This window comes from Antechinus flavipes, chromosome 4 (genome assembly GCF_016432865.1).
Source record: "Antechinus flavipes isolate AdamAnt ecotype Samford, QLD, Australia chromosome 4, AdamAnt_v2, whole genome shotgun sequence".
Lineage (NCBI taxonomy): Eukaryota > Metazoa > Chordata > Mammalia > Dasyuromorphia > Dasyuridae > Antechinus > Antechinus flavipes.
The window spans coordinates 314,794,140-314,817,826 of NC_067401.1; the positions used below are offsets into that span (position 1 = coordinate 314,794,140).

The 23,687-nt window shown below is 36.4% G+C and overlaps 1 protein-coding gene across 1 annotated transcript in view; it reads left to right on the top strand.

Moving 5' to 3' along the window:
• AKAP7 (A-kinase anchoring protein 7) overlaps positions 1-23,687 on the top strand; it is a 228,146-nt gene that overhangs the window by 73,420 nt on the left and 131,039 nt on the right. The window contains exons 5-6 of the mRNA XM_051996732.1: positions 67-859; positions 13,497-13,625. Of these exons, the coding sequence (XP_051852692.1) occupies positions 67-859; positions 13,497-13,625 (922 nt within the window). The remainder of the gene's footprint in view (positions 1-66; positions 860-13,496; positions 13,626-23,687) is intronic.

The following is a 23,687-nucleotide window of genomic DNA, read 5'->3' on the forward strand; positions in this document are numbered from 1 at the left end:
GGGCTTGGGGGGCGAGAAAGCTCGCAATTTAGAAAGTGTCTGAGAAGCACCGGGGGCCCGGAGTAGTGCTCTGAAGAGACGGCGTGCCTGGCGCTCTCCGCTGCCCGCCTCCCTCTGCTTTGGAGGCCACCCGGGTTTGGTCTGCTGCAGGGGCCGCACCTGTGGTTCTCCCTTGGGGAGGTAGGGGCACTCCGCCAGCCCGGTCCCGGGCTGGATCCAGAGTTGCGGCGGCTCCCTCGCGCTACCTCGAGCCGGAGTCGGGGCATGCTGCTGCTGTTGCTCCCGCTACCACCTCCGCCGCCGCTGGTGGCGCTGCTGCCGCTTCCCCTGCCCTGGCCGGGAGGGCTGGTGCCGCTGCAGCCCAGCGGGCCACGGAGCTGGTGCAGCTGCGGCCGCTGCGGCGCGGGCCTAGCCGCCGCCGCCCGCTTCTCTTGGGCTGCCCCGCGGCTCCCGCCGTTCTGGTCAGCTCCGCCTCAGCCGCCACCGCCGCCGCCACTGCAGCAGCCGCAGCAGCAGCAACGCAGGCGGCGGCGCCGGAGACGGAGGCGGCGCCGGAAAGGAGGAGCCGGAGCCGCGGCTACAGGAGCTGGAGACACAGCGGTACGCGCGGCCTATCCCGCCTGGCCGCTGTCTCTACCCCCGCTCCTGCCCGGTTCCTTTTTTCTTTCCCCGGTCCCAGTCGCTCGTAGCGCTCCGGCCTTCTTGCCCCCGGGACTCGTGCTTTCTCGGGTTCCGGGGCCCGGTGCACTGCTGTGGAGCTGGGCAGTCCCAGCCTTTGCTTTCTCCTCCTCCTCTTACTACTCCACCACCTGGGAGAAATCCTTCAGGCCAGTCCAGGAGATGGATCCCCCGGAAAACGGTGAGATCCTGCAGGGCTACGCCGGGCTAGAGGGTGGGCGTCGGGCCGAGGCCGCCGCTGGGGGCTCCGGTCCCCGGCGCTTTGCACCGCCCGGCAAGCCCGCCCTCCTCGGGCTCTTGGCGGCTCTGGGGCCGGGAGGAGGAGGAGGAAGAGGTGGCGGCGGCGGTGTTACCCCTCCCTCCCCCCGATTTTGACTCCTGAGGCCCCTCCAAAGAGGAGGCATCTTTTCCCTCCCCAGTCTTTCTGGAACTCCAGCCTGGAGCACAGATCCCAACAGAGCAGCCCCAGGCGTTGTGATATCCTGGGGGACCTGTTGGCAGAAGACTTCCCAGCTCCCCTCCCCAGCGTTCCAAGACCTGATAAATCCCCAGAGAATAATCGAAGTTACAAGTAGGATAATCGAATTAGTGAGGGAAAAGAGTGCCTCAGGCTGAAAGACCTTTTCCTTTTACTGATGATGAAACTAGTATTGTTTTGTCTTTTTGAAAAGAACAATGATATCACGAGTATGGTAAACTTGCATGCTCTTGTGCAGAGATGCACCGTAGTGTAGAGGAAAAGACACTGGCCCTGGCGTCAAAGTATGGAGGTTCGAATCCCCTCAAAGGGCTTGATCTTGTCCTTTCATGAGTTTAGGTTTTCTTTTCAGCAAAAGGAGAAAATGCATTTCTTTGAGCAATTTCACTTAATAAGATACTAAGTGTCGGAGCAGATATTAGAACCCAGGTCCTCCACTTCAGAGTGCTTAGCTTTTTCCATTAGTACACGCTGCCTCTTTGAGGTAATAGGAGCCCGAAGAGCTATTGAAAGCAGACAAGTCCTTACAGCTCGGTTAAAAAAAAAATGCACCTCAATAGTATGACTCACATGACATTTCGAGTCTCTTAATTCAGCTTGTATATCGTTATTCAAGTATAATTGTTATATTAAGGTACCTTATTGTTCCTAGGTGAGATTTTGAAACACAGATATTCTTTTAAATGATTAGACCAGAAAGGGACTTTTGAGGTCGTGAATCCTAACCTTTCTCTTTTTCAGGGGAGGAAACAGACCTGGAGGAGTTAAATCACTTGCATAAATTCTTATCATTAATTAGGAGTAACAGGACAAATAGCAAAATGCATTCTCTTTTAAGTTTTCACTTTAATTTCACATTATTTGTTTTCTGGTTTCTAGGCCAAAGTTCTTGGCAAGATCCGCAGAGGAAGCGTTTGTATTGCAAACATTAAAAAAAAAAAAAAAAAAAAAAAAAAAAAAAAAAAAGGAAACAAACCTCTTTTCTTTGTTATTTGATTTTGCAGCTCTTTTGCAAATTTGGGATTCAAGACTGTCTGAGCTGTGTTTCTTTAGTGTATTATAGGTTTAGAAATAACGGAGGCTCTGTAGTTAAATGCTAGATCTAGTGAGTCTAGTGATTTGTTTCTAATTTTAGAAGTGAACAATTTTTACTGAGTTACCAACACTGTTTGTAGAACCTGATAAAGATCATTGGAGTTAGGAATCAAGGAGACAGATAAAAAGGGAGGGAATAAAATGAGTAGATAAAGAGAATGTGTATCCTTAAGGAATTTATAGGACAAAATCACAAAGACATAAAACTATTACTTTGCACATTAATATAGTACAAATTGAAAATCTGGAGGAAATGGGGTAATCAGAATTAGGTAATGTTAAGTGAGATTAATTCAAAATTGTCTTAAAAGAGAGAGAGGGATTTTTTCTTCATAAGAAAAGAGAAAGGGTACTATTAAATTGAGAAGAGTAGCATAAGTTCATGATTGTTGCTATGATTGCTTTTCAAATTCCTTATGAACTATTGGAACCCCATTCAGTCCTTTCTTAATGACATTAACAAAGGGTAAAACAAAATCTTAGAATCTTAGGAGTTGTGTGAAGAATGTTAAATATAATGTGAACAATCCCCCAAATTTATAGATAAGAAATTGAGGCTCAATAAAGTTGAAAGGACTTTATCAAGGTAACACAGTAAAATTTTAAATGTAATCTAGTTAGTATCTTTTCCTGGAATTCTTACCTAGTCTTAATCTCTGAATGAATGTCCTTTCAGAAACTTTCTTTGCTCTCTCCAGTTGGTAATGAATGAGTAAAGTTACTTGTAGTGTGTATTTGTACTTAGTAGAGAATGCATATAGGCAAGAATTGTCATGCTATGCAAATTCTAGAATTTACCCAGTACCTAGTGCTGTATTTTTCTCTATTATGCAGTAGGTCTCATATTATTTCTGTTTAACAGTTTCTCTCACATCTTCTTTATGCTCCCAATGGAAATTCTGTTTTATACCCTTATTTTTTAAAATTCTGGGTAATACCTGTACTACTTTGTGACTAAAACATTAGACCTGGAGTTAGAGCTGAATTGAAATCCATTCTGGGATAACTGTGTGATCCTGAGCAGCTGGGTGGCAAAGTGGTAGTGTGCTGGACTCAGAGACTGGACTTTTTAAGTTCATATGTGGCTTAAGACACTTAGCTATGTAAATCTTCAAGTCATTTACCCTTGCTTGCCTCAGTTTTCTCATCTGTAAAATGAAATGGAGCAGGAAACTGCAAACCACTCTAGTATCTTTTGCCAGGAAAACCCCTAATAGAGTAATGAACAGGTAGACATGACTGAACACCTCTCCCTTCCTCCCACCCCCAGTTACTTGTGTTAGTCTCAGATTTTTCAAATGTGAAATAGGAAGATGAATGTGAAGATCTTAAATGAGGTAATATTTATAGAAAAAGCACATAGAACAGTGCCTGCTATGTAGTAAATGCTATCTAAATAATTATACTCTTACCTTTACCTCTTCCCCATATATACAATGACTTTGTATATTGTATATTGGTTGATAGTATTAGACTCATTCTGTAAATGAAGAAGCCTAAGAAACTATACTTTCAATGCCTTGTTAAATATCACACAGCATTGCAAACTTTAAAAGGCCATGTAGTTAACATAATCTTGTTCAAATTGTAGCTGTTATTTGCTTACCTGTATGACATCCAAGAAGTCATTTCTTTCTTCTATGGCCTCATGTTCCATAAGTGTAAATGAGAGAGTTGGCCCATATAATTTTAAGGCTCTTTTGAACCTATGATATCTCTTACAAAACTGTTAATGGGGTGGCTTGCTTAAGAAAATTTTATTTGCTGATTTAAATATAGGATATCTCAAAACTCTAGTTTTATGTCTCTAACTTAAACTTGCACTGAGTTTTGGAGAATCTTGTATAAAATTTGTCATTTTATGTGTTAAGGAGAATATTGTGCATTTTGTTTTTCTTTAATATTGGAGTTTTAATGAAGATATTTGCTAAATAACATATATATATATATGCCAATATATACAATATATAAACAATATATATGTGCCAATAATTTAAACATGCTTCATTAAGTATAAGACTTTCAAGTGTCTCTATATGATATGTTACTAGTGCTTATGTTGATCCATAAAGTGAGAGTCATATTTTATTTGGGTTATGTAGACCAAATATTAAGATACTTTAAAATTATTTTTAAAAATATATTTTACAAGCCTCATTTTAGGGTATCCCCTTTTGTCTTCCAGGCAGGATTTTTAAAAGTTTAGTTTCTTGAAAGACACATATTGCCTATCTTTATGTTGGCTATGCTTTGCCTGTACCATATCAAGTCTTTGGATTGTAAAAATCATGATATAGTTAGAAGAGCACTGCATTTGGAGCCAGACAATTGTGGTTTTGAATTCCATTGCTGCTACATGTATGAAGAAAATAATTTCTTTTCTCTCATCATGTCTACTATGGTGCCTGTTCCCTTGACTCCCTTAGCTATGACACACTGCTTATGGTTCTCTTCCTACATGTTTGATTGTTCCTTCTTAGTATCCTTTTCTGGATCTTCAGCCATATCTGGAGTGTTAATCATGGGTCTCCCTCAGTTCTCTGTCTTTGGTTCTTTTGTCTTGCTTTTTAAACTCTACTTTCTTACTGACTGATCTCATCAGCTCATAATCACATAGAATTTGAGAATTTGGAGCTTGCAACATCTAGTTGAACCCATACATAAAGGAATATTAACCATAATATGCCCAATGTATAATTGGCCAGCCACTGCTTGAAGACCTCAGGAAAGTAAATCACCACCTCTTGAGGCAAGCCATTCCACTTTTAGAAAGCTAGGTATCTTTTCCTGACCTTAATCCTAAATTGTCTCTCTTGGTAATTTTAACCTACTGCCCCTGCTCCTGCTCTTTGGGAACAAAAGAACAAACCTAATCCTTTGTGATAGTCTTTCAGATACTTGAACACAGGTATCCTCCTCTATGAGCCTTTTCTCCAGGCTAAACATGCCCAAATTCCTTCATCCAATGCTTGTCATGAACTCAAGACCTTTAACTATTTTGAATGTCCTCCCTTAGACTCTAGCTTCTTTATGTCCCTTCTAAACTGAGATTTCCAAAACTGAACACAGTTGATGTTTGATTTACAATGGGTTTATCACCTCTCAGATTTTGGAAGCTGTACATCTCTAGTGAAATCTAAGAATTTATTACCACTTTTGGCAGCCACATCTCATTGCTGGCTTTGTTATTAATACCTACATTTATCCCTACTGAATTTCATGTTAGTTCATTCAGCCCTTTGCTCTGGTCTGACAAAATGCCTTTGGATCCCAATTCTGCTATTCAATATATTAGCTCTCCATGGGTTCAGTTAAGCATCTCTGTGTTGATGATTGTCAGATCTATTTATTTAATACTTCTCTCTCCTGAGTTCTAGACTTGTATCAACAGCTGTTTTTTAGACATCTCAAACTGAATGTTCTGTGGGCATCCCCAAACTTAATACATCTTAAGTTGTACTCCCACCAAACAGATCCTTTCCATTACACTCTCCCCTCTTCTGAACTTCCTTATTATTGTTGAGGGTACTTGTTGGAATCCTTACAAAGTGTTAAGTCATTAGAATTGATAGAGACAATAATTACCTAATTTAGCATGGTTCAGTATGATTGATCTGATTCTACAAGGAGATTCTATGGGCCAGAACTTGAAGCAAGGTACTAAGGGGAATTGATGGAAGCAATGCTTGTGTGCTTGGGTTTGCACCTTTAAGAGTTTACACATTAGAGGTCACATATTGGAGTTCACAAGTTCAGGAGAAACACATAGTTAACTTTGTAACTTTGAATTCACATCTCCCATAATCCCACTCTCAGAGGAGGAGTCAACCTTTTACACCTAGCATAAAAAGAGCTTTAGTCAGTCAGAGTTAGTTCAGAAGCAGCCACCAGTCGGAGTTGAGTCAGGAGTCACTTCGGAAGATTGACAGAATGAGAGTTCAGTTCTGGAGATTGAGAAGCTAATCTGCAGTGGGGCAGAACCAAGATTCAGAGAGAGGCCGAAGCTAGCAACAAGAGCTCTTGGAACCAAAGAAAGCTAACTAGGCTATTTTGGAAGAAACAATAAAGAACTACTTTAACAGCTGGCTGCATTTGAAGTGATTATTACTCGGAACTGAAACTAAGGCTGCCTCCAGAAAACCTCCCCAAGAAACCTGCTCTCACAGAGGACCATGATGTATTATAAAAAAGAAGAGAACACCACATTTTGGCACCCTGAATGTGGGATTGACAGGACCCTGATCTCTGATCCTGATCTAGTGGAAAAGTCTCCTCAACCCAGAAATTAGGGTGAGTACAAAAGAAATTTTGTTAAAGACCTAAAAGAGCATTTTAGTTAAAATGGGGCAGATGTTTAGAAAACAGCCTGCTTTCCCAGTTCAAGGAAAATGTTTAGAGAGCATTGTAAAAGTTATGAAAAGCCAAAGTTTGATTATAATTCTGGAGCAGATCACTGAACTTTTAGAAATTGTTAAGTACATATGTCCTTGGTTCTCTATGAAAAAAGAATTGGATCTAGATGATTGGAAATTAGTAGGAGAGCAACTAGGTGAATACTACAATTCTAATCCAAACTCATTGGAATGGAAATTAGAAGGAGAGGATCTTTGTCAATTCTACAATAATTCCTCAATTTTCAAAGACATACTTAATACATATAATTTAATATAACTGGCTTTAGGAAATTATATAAGTGTTAGAATAAGGAAAAAAAAGAAAGAGCAGGAGGGGGAGGTGCCAACTAAACTAGGTGAAAAGGAGGAAGAATCAGATAAGAATGGAGTTGAGTCCAATTTTGAGTGTGATACTCAAGGAGAAATTAGATCATTCCACATCTCATGATCCTCCCCCTGAAATTAACCCTTCAATGGAGGGAGAAGGAAGAGGGAGAGAGGCAGTAATGCAATCACAACCACCTATTAAGGAGCCTGTGACAAGATTAGAAAAAGCATTGATTAAGGCAAAAAATGAAGAAGATATATCTGATTTTATAAATGCATATCCTGTGATTGAAGAGCTCTACTCTTCAGGTCAAAAAGGAAGAAGATACACTCCTTTTAATTTGGAAAAAATTAAGGATTTGTAAAAGGGTTGCACTCTTTATGGGGCTACTCATCTTATGTTAAGATATTACTAGACAATTTATCCTATAAAATCTTAACCCCGAATGATTGGAAATCCAGAGCAAGAACATGTTTAGAACCTGGACAAAATTTGTTGTGGCTTTTGGAGTTTTATGAATTATGTAGGATTCAAGCCCAATTCAATAGGCAAACAGGAGCTAATGTACAAATAGCTTTTGAGCAACTAGCTGGTGAAGATCAGTATGCAGAGAATTCAGAACAGATTGCCCATACTAGTGTATGAGCAAATTTCTAAGGCTGCAATAAAAGCTTGGGGTTCCCTCCCAGGACAAAAAGATCGAGGGGAAGCCTTCACAAAATAGAGCAAGGTCCTAATGAACCCTTTTCTGATTTTGTGGGATGTTTGCCCACAAACAGCTGTAATAAGATCCATTGGAAATAATGCTGCTACAGAAATAATGACCAGACATCTAGCTAAGGAAAATGCCAATGAGGTTTGCAAAAGAATTATATGGGGACTAGACAAAGATGCTCCTTTAGAGGAGATTATAAGACGCTGTGCCACAGTGGGCACAAATGCTTATTATACCCAAACTATGATCAACATGGGAAGACAGGGTCCCTCTTGGCAAGGGACTTCTATAGAAACTCGTAGATGCTTTCAGTATGGAAAAGTTGGACATCTTAGAGCTCAGTGTAGATATGGAGATAGAGACAGGATAAGAGAATAAAACCCAAAATCCCATGTCCAAAATGCAACCAAGGCTTTCACTGGGCCTCAGACTGTAGATTGACCCAGAGAAATGAGAGGCAGGGCCCAGCTCCAAGATATCAATCAAAAGATAGGTAGGGTATGATAGCAGCTGAGGTTACACCCAGAGAGTCTTTAAAAGGTCAGGATTCTGATGTGATCAATCAGCCTAAAAGTAATCACATGATACAAAGAGATTACAGTTGGGGAGAATACAGGCCTTTTAACCCAACAGGGCAGCATCCAGTGCAAACAGCTCCAATGTAATTGCCAGATGATGAGGAGAAATCCCAAAATGGTAAATAGAAGGGAATTAGATAGGTTAACTGCCTGGGAGAGAGGGTTTACTTGTATTTCTACAGATGGAGAAGGAATCAGATGGGTGCCAACGAGCTGTATTTGCCTTGTCCATCAGAGAGAAACAGAAAAAGAGAAAAACCTCAAAACAAAGGAGAAGATTTAAGAAACATCTGACACCGAAAGAGCATGGCTGACAATGAGATTGTTAAAAGAACTTTAAAATCTTCATGAATCATTGGATTCCCTGATACAAGATGAGACTCTTTCAGTTCTTGAAAACCAGCAAGAATCATTGGATTCCTTGAGATGAAAAATTGTTGATGAGACTATTGATGAGGCTTCAGAGCTTACAGGAACTATTGGATCCCTGGCACATGAACTAAAGGACAATGGATTCCTTTTCGACTATTTCTAGGACTTATGGACATGTGTATATTCTCAGGTTGATTCATGTTATTTGTTACATTACTACTAGCCTGTGTTATATTGCTATGTGCTTATGTAAATTATGTGTAATGCTTCCCATATTGATGGATTTATGTATACCATGTATATCTGTTTCAAGTTCTGGCCCATATTGATGGATTTATGTATACCTGTTTCAAGTGAGCCCCTTCAGAAACCCGCTAATCTGATTTGATTTCCCATTTCCTTTGGTGTTTTCATCTCCCTTCCTGGGATGTCAGGCAGGGCGTGACCACCTTCTTTTTATGGTGTTTTCACTCCTTTTTTGAGCAGTCAGGGAAGGCATGATCACCTTCTTTTGGGGGGTTCTCACCTCCTTGAGAAGTCAGGGAGGTCATGACCACCTGTGTCCTAAATCAAAAGAAAGTGGGAGATGTTGGAATCCTTACAAAGTGTCAAGTCATTAGAGTTGATAGAGACAATTACCTAATTTAGCATGGTTCAGTATGATTGATCTGATCCTACAAGGAGATGTTATGGGCCAGAACTTGAAATAAGGTACTAAGTGGAATGATGGAAGCAATGCTTGTGTGCTTGGGTTTGAACCTTTAAGAGTTTACACATTAGAGGTCACACATTGGAGTTCACAAGTTTGGGAGATGCTCATAGTTAACTTTGTAACTTTGAATTCACACCTCCCATAATCCCACTCTCAGAGGAGGAGTCAACCTTTTACACCGAGCATAAAAAGCTTCATTCAGTCAGAGTCAGTTCAGAAGCAGTCACGAGTAGGAGTTGAGCTAGAGCTAGGAGTCACTTCGGAAGAGTGACAGAGTAAGAGTTCAGTTTGGGAGATTGAGAAGCTAATCTGCAGTGGGGCAGAACCAAGATTCAGAGAGAGGCTGAAGCTAGAACAAATCAGAACCAAAGAAAGCTAACTGGGCTATTTTGGAAGAAACAATAAAGAACTACTTTAACAGCTGGCTGCATTTGAAGTGATTATTACTTGGAACTGAAACTAAGGCTGCCTCCAGAAAACCTCCCCAAGAAACCTGCTCTCACAGAGAACCATCATATATTATAAAAAAGAAGAGAACACCACAGGTACTACCATCTTCCCTGTTACCCAACGTTGCAACCTCTGGGTAATCTCTATTTGTCATTTCTATCTTCACGTTGTATAGTTATGTTTCCTCTTATCTGTCACACAGACAAGTCATTGTACATGGGTCCTCATCACCTTTCACCTGGACTATTGAAATTAGCTGAGCTCATATTGATCTGCTCAGCCACAGTTGAGCACCCAACATAGTGGTGGTGTTGATCCTCTTTGAGTGGGAAGGATGAACAATAACACGTCATCACCTTTCACTTGAATTATTGAAATAGTCTCTTAATTGGTTTTTTGCCAAAATAAGTAACTAGAATTCTAGGTTTCCTTATACCACAATAAAGACCAGAGGACCCCTATTCCCTTCAGTTTCAAATATAAAACTCATTAATTGGCATTTAAAATGCTTTATAACCTGCCCATGTCCTACTTTTCCAGTCTTCGCTTTACTCTGAAACATGTACACTGGCCTCCTTGCTGTTTCTCACACATGATATTCTGCCTCCTGTCTCTGAACTGACTTCTTTTTTTCCTTCTCACCTTCACCTCTACTTCCCTTGATTTTTTTCTAGACTCAGCTTCAATCCCACTTTTTATAAGAAGCTTTCCTCTTGCTTCCCAGCAAGTGCTTGTACCTTTTAGTAATTATCTTGAGCTGCTTTGTATATAGCTTGTATTTATCTAGTTATTTCCATGTTATCTGTCCCATTAGATTGTAAACTAAGGCGTGGGTAACTTTTGCTTTACTTTCTAAATACTGTGCATAGAACTTTGTACAGAGGAAGTGCATAATTAATAAATGCCTGTTGATTGGCTATAAAGTAGAGCTTTGGACTAGATTATTTCTAAATCCCATACTCTTCTAAGAAAGGCTCCATTCCATTTGAATACAAAGTAGATATATATTCATTATCCTTCGTGCATTTTAAAACAGGTAATATTTCCATTAAATTTTTTTTGCTTTGGCCTGTGATTTTATTGATGTAGGGAGTTCCTATTAAAGCAAATGTGATTTCAGGTCAACAGTTACTATAATGCCACTGAGAATTTCTTGGAGGTAATTTGAATATAAGTAACCAGGATTATACTGCCAATATGTGTCAAGGCAGGACTCAAAGGCAGCTTTCCATTCACTAAACCAAGTTAGTATCTCAAAAAAAAAACCCCGAAAAAACCCCTTTCATAGTTAAAAAAAAAAAAAAAAAAAAAAAAAAAAAGTCAGTTGAAACATCAGTAAAATCTACGAAGATTCAATGAATTTTTAATATTTTGTAAACAGAAGGCTTGTCATGGTTTAAAATATTTCTTTTAATAATTCCCTGCAATTTGTATGCTCCAAAGAGAAATAGAAAAAAGCTTTTATGCTTTTCAAGTCAGAGAAGTTCTTATTTCTCTAATATTTAAATGTTTATGAATTTATTAATTTAAAGTCATAAATTTGTTACCGTTAACAATATATGGCAGAACATTTTGCTTTGGTATTAATCGCCTTGTTAAGATAGTAGACAAAATAAATGTCTTCTTCCACACAGTCTATTTTTTTAATATATTAGCTTTCATTTATGTAATGCTTTAGTGCTTACAAAGGGTTTTATAAAGTATTGCATTTATTCCTCATAACAACCATATGAGGTTGGCTAGTGCAGATATTATCTTACAAACGAGGAAACAGAAGTCCCTAGGGATTTATTCAGTCACAGAAGTAGTAAACAACAAAACCTTGATTTAAAACCAGTATTTCTGATTTTCAAGTCCTCTTTTTTTTTTTTTTTTTTTTTTTGGAGGGGGTGTTCTACATTGCTTTTCAGTTAAAAGAGGTGACACATTGCCAATAGGAAAGCAATATTTATTCAGTCACAGAAGTAGTAAACAACAAAACCTTGATTTAAAACCAGTATTCCTGATTTTCAAGTCCTCTTTTTTTTTTTTTTTTTTTTGGAGGGGGTGTTCTACATTGCTTTTCAGTTAAAAGAGGTGACACATTGCCAATAGGAAAGCAATATAAAAACAATAATTATTATGTTCATATAGTATTTTAAGGTTTGGAAGGTGCTCTGCCCTAAACAAACCTTTGAGGTAGGTACATGACATAAAATACATTAAATTTTTTTCCATATTTGTTAAATCTGACATATCAGGCTACTTTATGCAGAAAGTCTCTCAGGTCCCTGCCAGCTGTAAATCTATGATCCTGACATTACTAAAGGTATTATAGTAAGGCACAGAAAAACTAATTAAACTGAACCAGAAACTTATCTTGTGTCACTCAAGTGGATCTTTGGGCTAAGATCAAAAATAGTAATTTTATTTCTCTGTATTTCATATATGTATTATTCTTAAAGAAGACACAATATAAGATAATTTAAAAGCACAAATAAATTCATATAGTTTTAGGTTATCGTATTCTTCCAAATAATATACTTAATGTTCCTTAAAGGTTTTCAGAATAATGAAATATAAAAGATCAGGCATTGGTAAGTTATTTCAAGTGAAAGGTGGGATTCTTCCACTCAACTACACAAAAATGTGATGCTAGCCAGTTATTCCATCTAATTAAAAAAATACAAATGTTAATGACCTGCTTTAATTGTTAATTATAAATGTTATAACTGACAGCATATATGCAAATGTGTGTATATGTACATATACATGCATATTATACATGGGGTATAGGTAAGTTTTAAAAGAAATAATTGAAAATCATTCAGATGATTTACTTTTGTTTTCAAAAAGATGTAATTATTTAATTGATTTAAATAGGTATTCTAAAATATACATTAAAAAAATTTTTTTAAATGAACCCATGTCAGTGATAAAATGAGGGAGTGACAAATTAATACTATCCATTAATATAATAAAGTGGATTATATTTTTAAAATATTGCAACAAGACTATATCATAGCTTTAGAATTAAGAATTTATAGTTGTGATAATTTGAGTTAATTTTATTTTATATCAAAGTCTTTCATATCTCATTGAAACATGGAGGTGACCCTAGATTTTTGACTACTTCTATCAAATTAGAAAGGTTTTTAAATGCTAATTATCAGCGGATCTACTCTTCAGGGACCACCTTAACTAATTTCTGTAGAGCCCTTTGTTCAGGTGTTGAAATTTTTGGCCCCAGCCATCTGAGACATAGTAATAAAGAAGTATGTTTCTGTATTGATGGAGATCTCTGAAGTATTGTCACCAATGATTTTAATTAAATGTACTTTGAAGGAAAACAAATTTTGGAATTAGAAGGTCTTTATATAAATTCTGCCTCAGTGATGTTTATTATTTTGAGCAACCTACCCTCAGTAGGCCTCAATTTGCTTCTCCATAAAATTAAGGAGTCTAACTATATGATCTTACCTTCTACCACTCCTTTTCTGTATGGTCCTGAATAAGTCATTTAACATCTTTCTTCCTTAGTTTCCTCCTTTATAAAAGAAAAAAGTTGGAATGAGTGACTTATATGGTGCTTCTTCAGCTCTAAAGCTCTGCATCCATAAAATACTAAGTAAAGAAATAGGCCTTTCTCCCTTAGAAACTCAGTATGCAAAACAAAACAAAAAAAAATGCACTTATACATTGTTTTATATGTTGAAGTAGGAATAAATTCCAAGAAGTTGAAAATGATGTCAAGAAGAAAAAGGAAAAATATGCGGGGATGGGATCCTGATGATGTGATGGCAGAAATGCCATTTTCTGCTGTAGATATAAAAGATGAATTTCAATGTAAGTATATTCATATTAAATACATGTTTTAGGGTATTATGTATTTAAATCCTATCGTGTATTTTCCTTTTCACTGAATAGATGTTATTAATTTGAGCACTTGTATTTTTGAGTAGAAATATAAATTATCTTCCTCAGAATAGAATTTTATAATGTTGGCTTTCTCATAGTTCTCTTATTTGTAAATTGGAGATATTAATAGTTTTATACTACCTATTTTTATTAGGGTGTCATGAATATCAAATGAAATGGTTTTTCACTTTCAAAATTGAGCATCTTCATATTATGCAGACACTTATCACAAAAATCTGATATTTGTTGTTCTACTGGGATTTCTCAAAATAAAGGACCAGATCATCCTACAGTTTACAGATTATTTCCTTAATACTTTTTGGAGCCCTTTTAGTGTCAGCAAGAGTGACTTTTAGGTTCACATTTTAAAAAAAGAGAAATTTATATTATTAACTTGAATAATCCAAAAGAAATCATGTGTATGAAAATGTTTTATAATCTTTCTATTGAAAATATATTCCATTTATATTGTTGGGATATTTGCCTTAAATAGAGTTGGAAATTCAACAAATAAAATATGAGTTTAATGTCTGTGGGAAAACTTGTACTACAATTTTACATAGGGCAACATTATCGCCTGGAACATGATTAATAACTATGGTAGGGTAAAAATTTCTTTATAGTCAAGTTTATTCTTTCACAGAGGAATAAGGAGTATGTCTAGAAGAATATGGGGAAATTAAAATCAACAGAACATTGGAGCTACTGGAATAGAAAGCATTTAGTTGCACCTCATTATTTTACAAATCAGAAAACCTGAGTTGTAGATAGAGTCTAGTGAAGTAAGATCATGTAGCAGTATAGTCAATGATAAAACCAGAAGTAGAATCCTAGTGTCTTGATACCTTATCTAATCATTGTTCCTTTTTCCAAGTCCCATTGGCTTCTGGGTAATATGTGTATTTATTTATTTATTTATTTATTGTAGAGAGAAAAAGGGCCTGAGATGTTTAAGAGATATAAAATCCTTAATGTTTTATAAAATATTTGATTAAATGGACTCTATTTTCAGTGGCAAAAAGGAAAAAATGAACTACGAAGGGACTCAACTCTTTAGGCACTAGTTAGAATCCAGCCTGGCCATTCATTTATGGTTGAGAAAATAGGCTGAAAAAGTTATTTTAAAATGCATTGTACTTTAAAGATGATGTTAAAAATATTCTGTCCCATTTTATAGATAAGGAAACTTTTAAAAAGAGGCTAATATTAAATATAATTATCTCAAATGCTTTAGATCTAAGAAACAGACTTCAAGATCACACCCGTGTGATATTTCTAGAATTCAAGCCAGTCCTGTGTTCTAAATTCTGTGCTTATTAAATATATTAGATCTTTGTGTCTCCTTTACAGTACAAGTTTATAGAAGAATTCCATTTATGAATTCAAAGCAGTTGAGGATGTGTAGAGTTGAAAGTATCCTCCTGTCTAAGGAGACCATAAGATAGGCAGGGCAGCCTTTTTGGACCCTCAGTGCCAGTATAAATTCTGTTAGTTATTTATAAGCATTTGGAAACAAATTACTTGCAATATTTTTCTCCTTTTTAAAATTTGCTAATCATGTAAATTTAAATTTGAACATAACAAATTTTTTTGATTGGTCTCTTGTGCCTTCATTTGCTTTTTTTTTTTGATTTGGATGTAAAATTAAAATGCTTTCTCTAAATAATTTTCAAGAAGACAGGCAATATGGCATAGAAGATAGAGATCTGGCCTTAGTATCTTGAAGATTTGGATTCAAGTTCTGTTTTTGACTCATTGATTTAATGATCTAGAATTATCTTTTAGTGTCCCAGACAGGTGATTGACAGATTATAAAGTCAGCCTGGTAGAATGCATACGATCTGAAGTAATCTATTTGTCCATAAAATAAAAGAATTGGACTTGATCTTCTTTAAAGTCCCTGACAGCCCTAGATCTGTAATCCTATGATTTCTGGTCTACCCAGGCACAGTAGTATGGCTCTGCATTAGAATAAGAAGGTCTTACCAGTTTCTGGGATAAGAGTGCATTATTTGACAAAAATTGCTGGGAAAATTGGAAATCAGTATGGCAGAAACTAGGCATTGACCCACACTTAACACCGTACACCAAGATAAGGTCAAAATGGGTTCATGATCTAGGCATAAAGAATGAGATGATAAATAAATTGGAAGAGCATGGGATAGTTTACTTGTCAGACCTGTGGAAGAGGGAGGAATTTATGACCAAAGAAGAACTAGAGATCACTATTGACCACAACATAAAAAATTTTGATTATATCAAACTGAAAAGTTTTTGTACAAACAAAACAAGCAAACAAGATTAGAAGGGAAACAATAAACTGGGAAAACATTTTTACAATCAAAGGTTCTGATAAAGGCCTCATTTCCAAAATATATAGAGAACTGACCCTAATCTATAAGAAATCAAACCATTCTCCAATTGATAAATGGTCAAAGGATATGAACAGACAATTCTCAGACGAAGAAATTGAAACTATTTATAGACATATGAAAATATGCTCCAAATCATTATTAATCAGAGAAATGCAAATTAAGACAACTCTGAGATACCACTACACACCTGTCAGATTGGCTAGAATGACACGGAAAGATAATGGGGAATGTTGGAGGGGATGTGGGAAAACAGGGACACTGATACATTGTTGGTGGAATTGTGAACACATCCAGCCATTCTGGAGAGCAATTTGGAACTATGCTCAAAAAGTTATGAAACTGTGCATACCCTTTGATCCAGCAGTGTTTCTACTGGGCTTATACCCCAAAGAGATATTAAAGAAAGGAAAGGGACCTGTATGTGCCAAAATGTTTGTGGCAGCCCTGTTTGTAGTGGCTAGAAGCTGGAAAATGAAAGGATGTCCATCAATTGGAGAATGGCTGGGTAAATTGTGGTATATGAATGTTATGGAATATTATTGTTCTGTAAGGAACGACCAGCAGGATGAATACAGAGAGGACTGGCGAGACTTACATGAACTGATGCTGAGTGAAATGAGCAGAACCAGGAGATCATTATATACCTCAACAATGATACTGTTTGAGGATGTATTCTGATGGAAGTGGACCTCTTTGATAAAGAGAGCCTTAATTGATCAAAGATGGACAGAAGCAGCTACACCCAGAGAAAGAACACTGGAAATGAATATACACTGCTTGCATTTATGTTTTTCCTCCCGGGTTATTTATACCTTCTGAATTCAATTCTCCCTGTGCAACAAGAGAACTGTTCGGTTCTGCACACATATATTGTATCTAGGATATACTGCAACCCATTCAACATGTAAAGGACTCTTGCTATCTGGGGGAAGGGGTGGAGGGAGGGAGGGGAAAAATCGGAACAGAAATGAATGCAAGGGATAATGCTGTAAAAAATTACCCTGGCATGCGTTCTATCAATAAAAAATTATTAAAAAAAAAAAAAGAATAAGAAGGTCTTTACCATTAGCAGTTATCAAATTGGTTTAGTCTCAGGACCTTTTTATGTCCTTAAAAATTGATGACCTTAAAAAGCTTTTATTTATATGAGTTGTATCTATTAATATTTACTGTATTAGAAATCAAAATAGATAAAATTCTAAAATATTCATGTATTAAGATTTTTTTTATAAGCCTTTGGCTTTTAAACAAAATAAGAAGTAAATGAAGAAACAGTAGAATAGAAAAGGATAATGTTCTGTGGCTTCATTAAGGCTTGAGTGAAGTGACACTTTTGACTTTTTTTTTTCCTGCTAGTGTTATTTTAAATAAAGCTTTTCTCCACAAATGTTTAAAGCCCAAAAGTTGTATAAAAATATGTCAGTTGTTTAATTCTAGCTTAAAAAACCCACAAAATGTTTGTTGACCAAGTTTGTATTTTGGTCAAAAGTAACAGTAAATCCAACTCCCCGTCCAGAAAAACCCCCAATCTTTTCTTAATGTTCAGATAAATTAGGTGTGCAAGGGATAAGAAGGGGCACACTGAGTAAGTTTAGCTAATCTGCCTGTTTCAGTAATACTTAAAGATCACAAGGATTTTGAAATTACACAGGGAGTTCTAATATCCACTTGTAAGTGATACTGGGAGTTCTTGAATGAGAACCTGAGTACAAAGGGTTTGATGGATATGATGGGCCTGTCCTCCAGTTCTGTCTTTCTATTGGCCACTGGAAGTCTCATGAAATCTAATTGCTGAGGCTTTCATGGGAAGGCTATCGTGGGAAAGGAGCTCTGCCAGCAGGGAAATTATCTTTTGTGAACTCTGGCTCAGCATTGACCCAATGAAGAATGCTTAATGTTTTGCAGTCAAAATTGGGCTCAAGATAGTTGGTTTGTTTAAAAGATTTTAAAATCTTTTGTTTATAAAACATTTAGAGTTATACAAACTAATTCAATAAATTCATCTTTCTCTCTCTCTCTCTCTCTTCTTCTCTCTCTCTCTCTTCTTCTCTCTTTCTCTCTCTTTCTCCCTCCCTCCTTCCCCCTCCCTCTTGCTCCCCTCCCATCCCACATACATTTTCTTTTTTTTTCCCTGTGTATACTCTTTATTTATTTTTTTAATTGAAACTTCCTATTTTTTTCATTTTTTTTATTCTTTCTTTATTCATGGGTAATTTTTCAGCATTGACAATTGCCAAACCTTTTGTTCCAATTTTTTCCCTCCTTCCCCCATCCCCTCCCCCAGATGGCAGGATGACCAATACATGTTAGATATGTTAAAGTATAAATTAAATACAATATAAGTATACATGTCTAAATTGTTATTTTGCTGTACAAAAAGAATTGGACTTTGAAATAGTGTACTATTAGCCTGTGAAGGAAATAAAAAATGCAGGCAGACAAAAATAGAGGGATTGGGAATTCTATGTAATGGTTCATAGTCATCTCCCAGAGTTCTTTCGCTGGGTGTACTGGCTCAATGCATTACTGCTCTATTTGAGCTGATTTGGTTCATCTCATTGTTGCAGAGGGCCATGTCCATCAGAATTGATCATCATATAATATTGTTGAAGTATATAATGATATGATGATTGTCTGGTCCTGCTCATTTCACTCAGCATCAGTTCACCCACATACACTTTCTTAGAAACAGAGCAAATAGTAGATAGGCATAGATTCAAATTCACACTTTCTATTGAATGAAGTGTAACATGTTGCCCTCCAAAAACAAACAGAGGAAAATTCCTTTTTATTTCATAATCTGTCTGAAAGAGAATTATGAAACATCAGAATCTTCGTGCTCTATTTGCCATCATTCTCTTATAAGAGATATCTTGGTAGGCGTTCTAGATGGTAGGTAGAAAATAGAAAACTGAGATTCTATAAAGCCTCTGTATTGTCCAAACTGAATGTTGGTGTTTCTCTATTGTTCTACATAAATAAAACCTTATTTGGTTTATTTAAGCCAGGTCTTTAAGAGACAGTTTTGTGGATATCAGCATTACAATTTTTTATGTAGTAAAATTCAAAACAAAAATATGTTGAGAAATAATTCTTTTAATCATCTTTTGTTCCTAAGTATAGAATTTCAGTATATTATTGTTTTAGTTAGAATATACCTCAAATAGCATTTTATAAACAATATTAGTGATTTAATGGATATAGAAAATAATTATTCCTATGTTAGTTAACATGCTAAATAGAAAATACTTAATTTTAAAAAATCTTTTGTGTCTAGAGCTTATAAAACTGTTGGACAATCGAATAGATTGTAGCTTATGTTTTCGTATTTATTTTCCTACTAATGCAATGAGAGGCAGTGTGGTGTGTTAGAGAGTTGATCTACAAGCTAAGAAAACCTGGGTTCAAGTTCTACCTCTGATAAATACTGGCTGTGTGACCCTGGGCAAGTCACTTGAGTGGTTACTCAAGTCTCTAGACAACTTTCTTAGGACTAAAAGTACATAATTGCTCATTTCCAGTACTGTTCCAAATAAATAAATTGAATTAAAAGTTCTCAAATATTAATCCATTTAATAACTTGGTAGATTTTCCATTTGCAGTTAGGGTTCTAATCTGTGGAAAGATTTGATTTTAAGATTATTTTGTAAAAATTACTGTAATTTTCTGGAACTTGATCACTTTAATCAAGGATAAATTTTGCAATCTGGAAGTTCTGAGTTTTGAGTTATGCCTCTTACATTCTAGAGAAGGTGATCACAGACAAATCTCTTAACATCTCAGTGCTCTGGAAACTTTCTAAAAGTAGACTGATGGCTCTACCTATCTTGCCCTACCTGTCTCTGCTGATATGCAGAGAAGCCTTTCAGACATCTTGAACTGAATGTCCGGTAGATATCTTAAACTCAACATGGCCCAAATCAGACCTATTATCTTTCCTCCTGATCCTGCTCTACTTTCCCACCGCCTTTCTTATAATAGAGGGAAACTCTGTCCTCCCACTCTACCAGGCTTAATCTCTAGGCCTCATCCTCAACTTCTCTCTCTCCCCTGGCACTTCCCAGCTGTTGCCAGGGCCTGTGCTTCCTTCTCTCTTCAGATACTGTCACCTCCCTGCTGTGTCCCTGTGCAGGGTGCCCAGACTGCTGCCATCGGCTGCTGGTGGTTCTGCCTGCTTCTCCTCCCTCTTCCATTTAGCCACCAAGATATTTACCTAAAGTGGAGATCTGGCCATGTCACCTCCTGCCTTGTAACACCCCCTTCCTAACATCCCGCCTCCCCACTCAGTAAGCTCCAGCGGCCCCCTCACCCAGGAGTCAAAGACAGAATGCGCCTTTTGTCATCTAACCTCCTCTGCCTTTTCATCTTGAATTTTCTTCTGCCAACTACTCTTCAACCCAGTGACTTGTCTCAGAAACGAGGCATTACCTCTTTCAATCCCCTACATTTTCTCTCACCATTTCCCCCCATGTCTGGGTATGTTCTTCCTTCTCATCTCATAGCTCCTGTAGCTTCCTTTAAGTCCCAGCTAAAATTCCATTTTCTCCAGGAAGGCTTTCTCAACCCTTCTTCTTAATACTAATGCCATCTCTCTCTCCCATTTAATTCTATTTATTCTCTCTCTATATAGTCTTTAAGTATTTCTATGCTTGCTATTGTCCTCATTCTATGGTAAGTCTCTTGAGAGCTTTTTGGTATTCCCAGTACTCATTAAATTGTCTGAAACACAGGTATCTAATGTTCATTGACCTATTTTGTTTACTGATAACTCATTAGGATTTTAGGAAAGATTATTTTAAAGGTTTTATTTAGGTCCATTAAAAAATGCAAGAAAACACAGGCATTGCTTTCAAAAATAATGGTTCTTCTACAATTCCCTGAGAGTAATGCTGAAATTTCAGTTAAAAATGTTAATCCATAAACATTTTTAAGGTAAAGAATTAAATGTGATCAGAATGTGTGTTGTAGTTTTTGCCAATAAATAAATTTAATAAAACCTCATGAAGTGATGGTTTGTTAAGGAAAATTAGACATTCAATTTAATTTCTTGAATTTATTAGATTTCATTATGATTTAAATTTGAGCACTTGTAAGTAGAGAATTAGGGAAGAAATCCTACACAAAAACCAAAATGTGAAATAATCAGATCAAAAGTTCAGGAGATTTGGATGGTTTGTTATAAGGGTTGATTCTGAGTCTCCTATATCATGTAACATCATTGAATCTAAGTGATTTACTCATCTGCAAAATGAAAGGATTGAAATAATAATCTTTAATATTATGTGGAATTTTTTTGGCTAATGCTTTATATTCCATTGCTTGTAAGTATATATTACTTTAGCAATTTAGTATGTGCAAAGACTAATTTTTTAATATTATTAAATATATTTAAATGGTAGAGATTTAATACTCAACAGATGTGCTTATAAATTTGTTAAAAGAATAGAGGTAAGTTGCATCATAGAATTTAGAGCTTAATGAGACCTTACAAATCATTTAATATAATCCCTCGCTTGATAGATGCTTCTAGAGTTAGTTTAATTGGGGTATTTCAGGTGGTAGTTGGATAACTGGATTACTGGAGGATCATTTTGAACAAGATGACTGACAGGTTCTGAGCCATATGTTGGTTAAAAATTAATGATCTTAAATACTTCAGTTAGCGTTGGACTGTGAGTCAATGATATGCTCATTCTTTATCAGAATCTGTTTAATAAAGTCTTCTACACTTCTGGTCCTTCATGGCTGAGAATTGATGTAAGTACCTGTTTGAGAGGTGGAACTAGATGAACATCATTAGATTGAGAAGGGGGAATATGACTTAGGTGAAACCCTGAGAGCAATTAGCTGATGTTCTGAGAATTTTTTCTGCAGTAGGGAAATCAAATTAACCCTTTTATATCAATGTAGTCATTTGTTCAGGTAGTTTTGTGGTTGTTCCCTGCTTAGTTGAAAATCTAGATTAATTTGGAGTGCATCAAGTCAAGATAGATGGAGCTATATTCTTTCTAATTTCTTTACTTTAGGGATAGTAAAAACAAGTCCTACCCACTCTTGCTATAACTATGGAAGGTATAGTAAGTGAACAAGACTCTTTCAGTGGAAGGCCCTAGATGAAAGCTTTAGTTAGACCTTGTTCTAGTGTCCAGACAGGGATGTGATGACCTCAGGCAATTCATTATAGGTAAGTTTGTTGAGGTTTTTATATATAGAAACCAAGTCACATTTTTGTGGGAGCTACTGATTTGCTGATGAATGGCTTTAATCTGCACTGTAGTTATTCAAAAATCTGTTGGAATTCGGTGACCTAATTCTTATGGTGGTCAAGCAAAGCCATGTACCCCATGTTTCTGTTTTATTATAGCCAGTAATCTCCCATTCTGTTGGTGCTGTTTCTTTTTCTTATTCAGAGTATAACAACTGAAAATTGTTCTTTCTGACCTTTATTCTTGACATAATTTTAGCTCTATAGTCTCACTTTTGTGGGATAAATCAGCTATCAAGTGTGATGAAAGCCTGGGGAAAGTTAATCCATCAGTGTCCTTAGGAGGTTCCCCAACCACTCTGAGGATATAACACTAACTCCTCATTCAGTTTACAATCCCTAAATAAATAAAAAGGCTTAACCTCTCAAGATAGTGGGTCCCAGGAAATCTAGGATTGCTATTCTCTCCCAGGATTTCTATCCTAGGATTAAACCTAAAAGGCAAGATATGTTAATCTTTCCGACCCAGATCTTGTTATGTGCAAAATTGAATGAAATCCAGACTCCCATCAGATCAATCTTGATTAGTCATCTGACAAAACAGGCTGAGCCATCTATTCCACTAATCCTTTCACCATATAAAGTATATGTATATAGTATAGTATAAATATAGTAATGTAAGTTCAACTGACTTGAATTTTATTTGTTTAAAATTACACAATAAGTGAATGACAAAAGAGCAACAGGAAGTATCAAAGCAAAGTATTGGAAGGAGGACAGGCAGGATTTAGCTTTAAATAGAAAAGTGCAGGAAGATTTTGATATTAGTGGGCTTATTGTTGATAGGAATTTAGAAGTCAATTTTTTCTTGTATTTTTTGTTTTTCATTGTTGAGTAATGCTTTAGTGTTATATATTGTTGCACTCAATTTTTAATTATTTATATGAATATAAAGTATCACTGGTGTGGATAATAGAAAACAATGTTTAATTTGCAAACCATGTTGACTTTTGTTTGAGATAAGCTATCTTTTTTGAAAGCTGACTTATCTTGCTAATTTTTGTCTTTTTGGAATTAAGCGAAATATAAAACCTAAACGCATTTTGTTATTTTCTCCCAATTTATTTTATCTGAAAAAACAAATAAGGAAAAAAAAAAAAACAGAAAAGCAGTACAAAACAAAATGAAACAAAAGAAAAGAGAGCAATATCATGTGCCCAGCAGAACAGCAGGAAGGATTCAAAATATATAACAAATAACAATTTAAGAAAGTATATATAATATATATATATGTGTGTGTGTATGTATATACATATACATACATATGTATATTAATGAAAGAAATTATATTCATGAGTGGCCATCTTTTCTTTATTTCCTTGTAAATTGTTCTTTTGTTCTCTGTTAGAC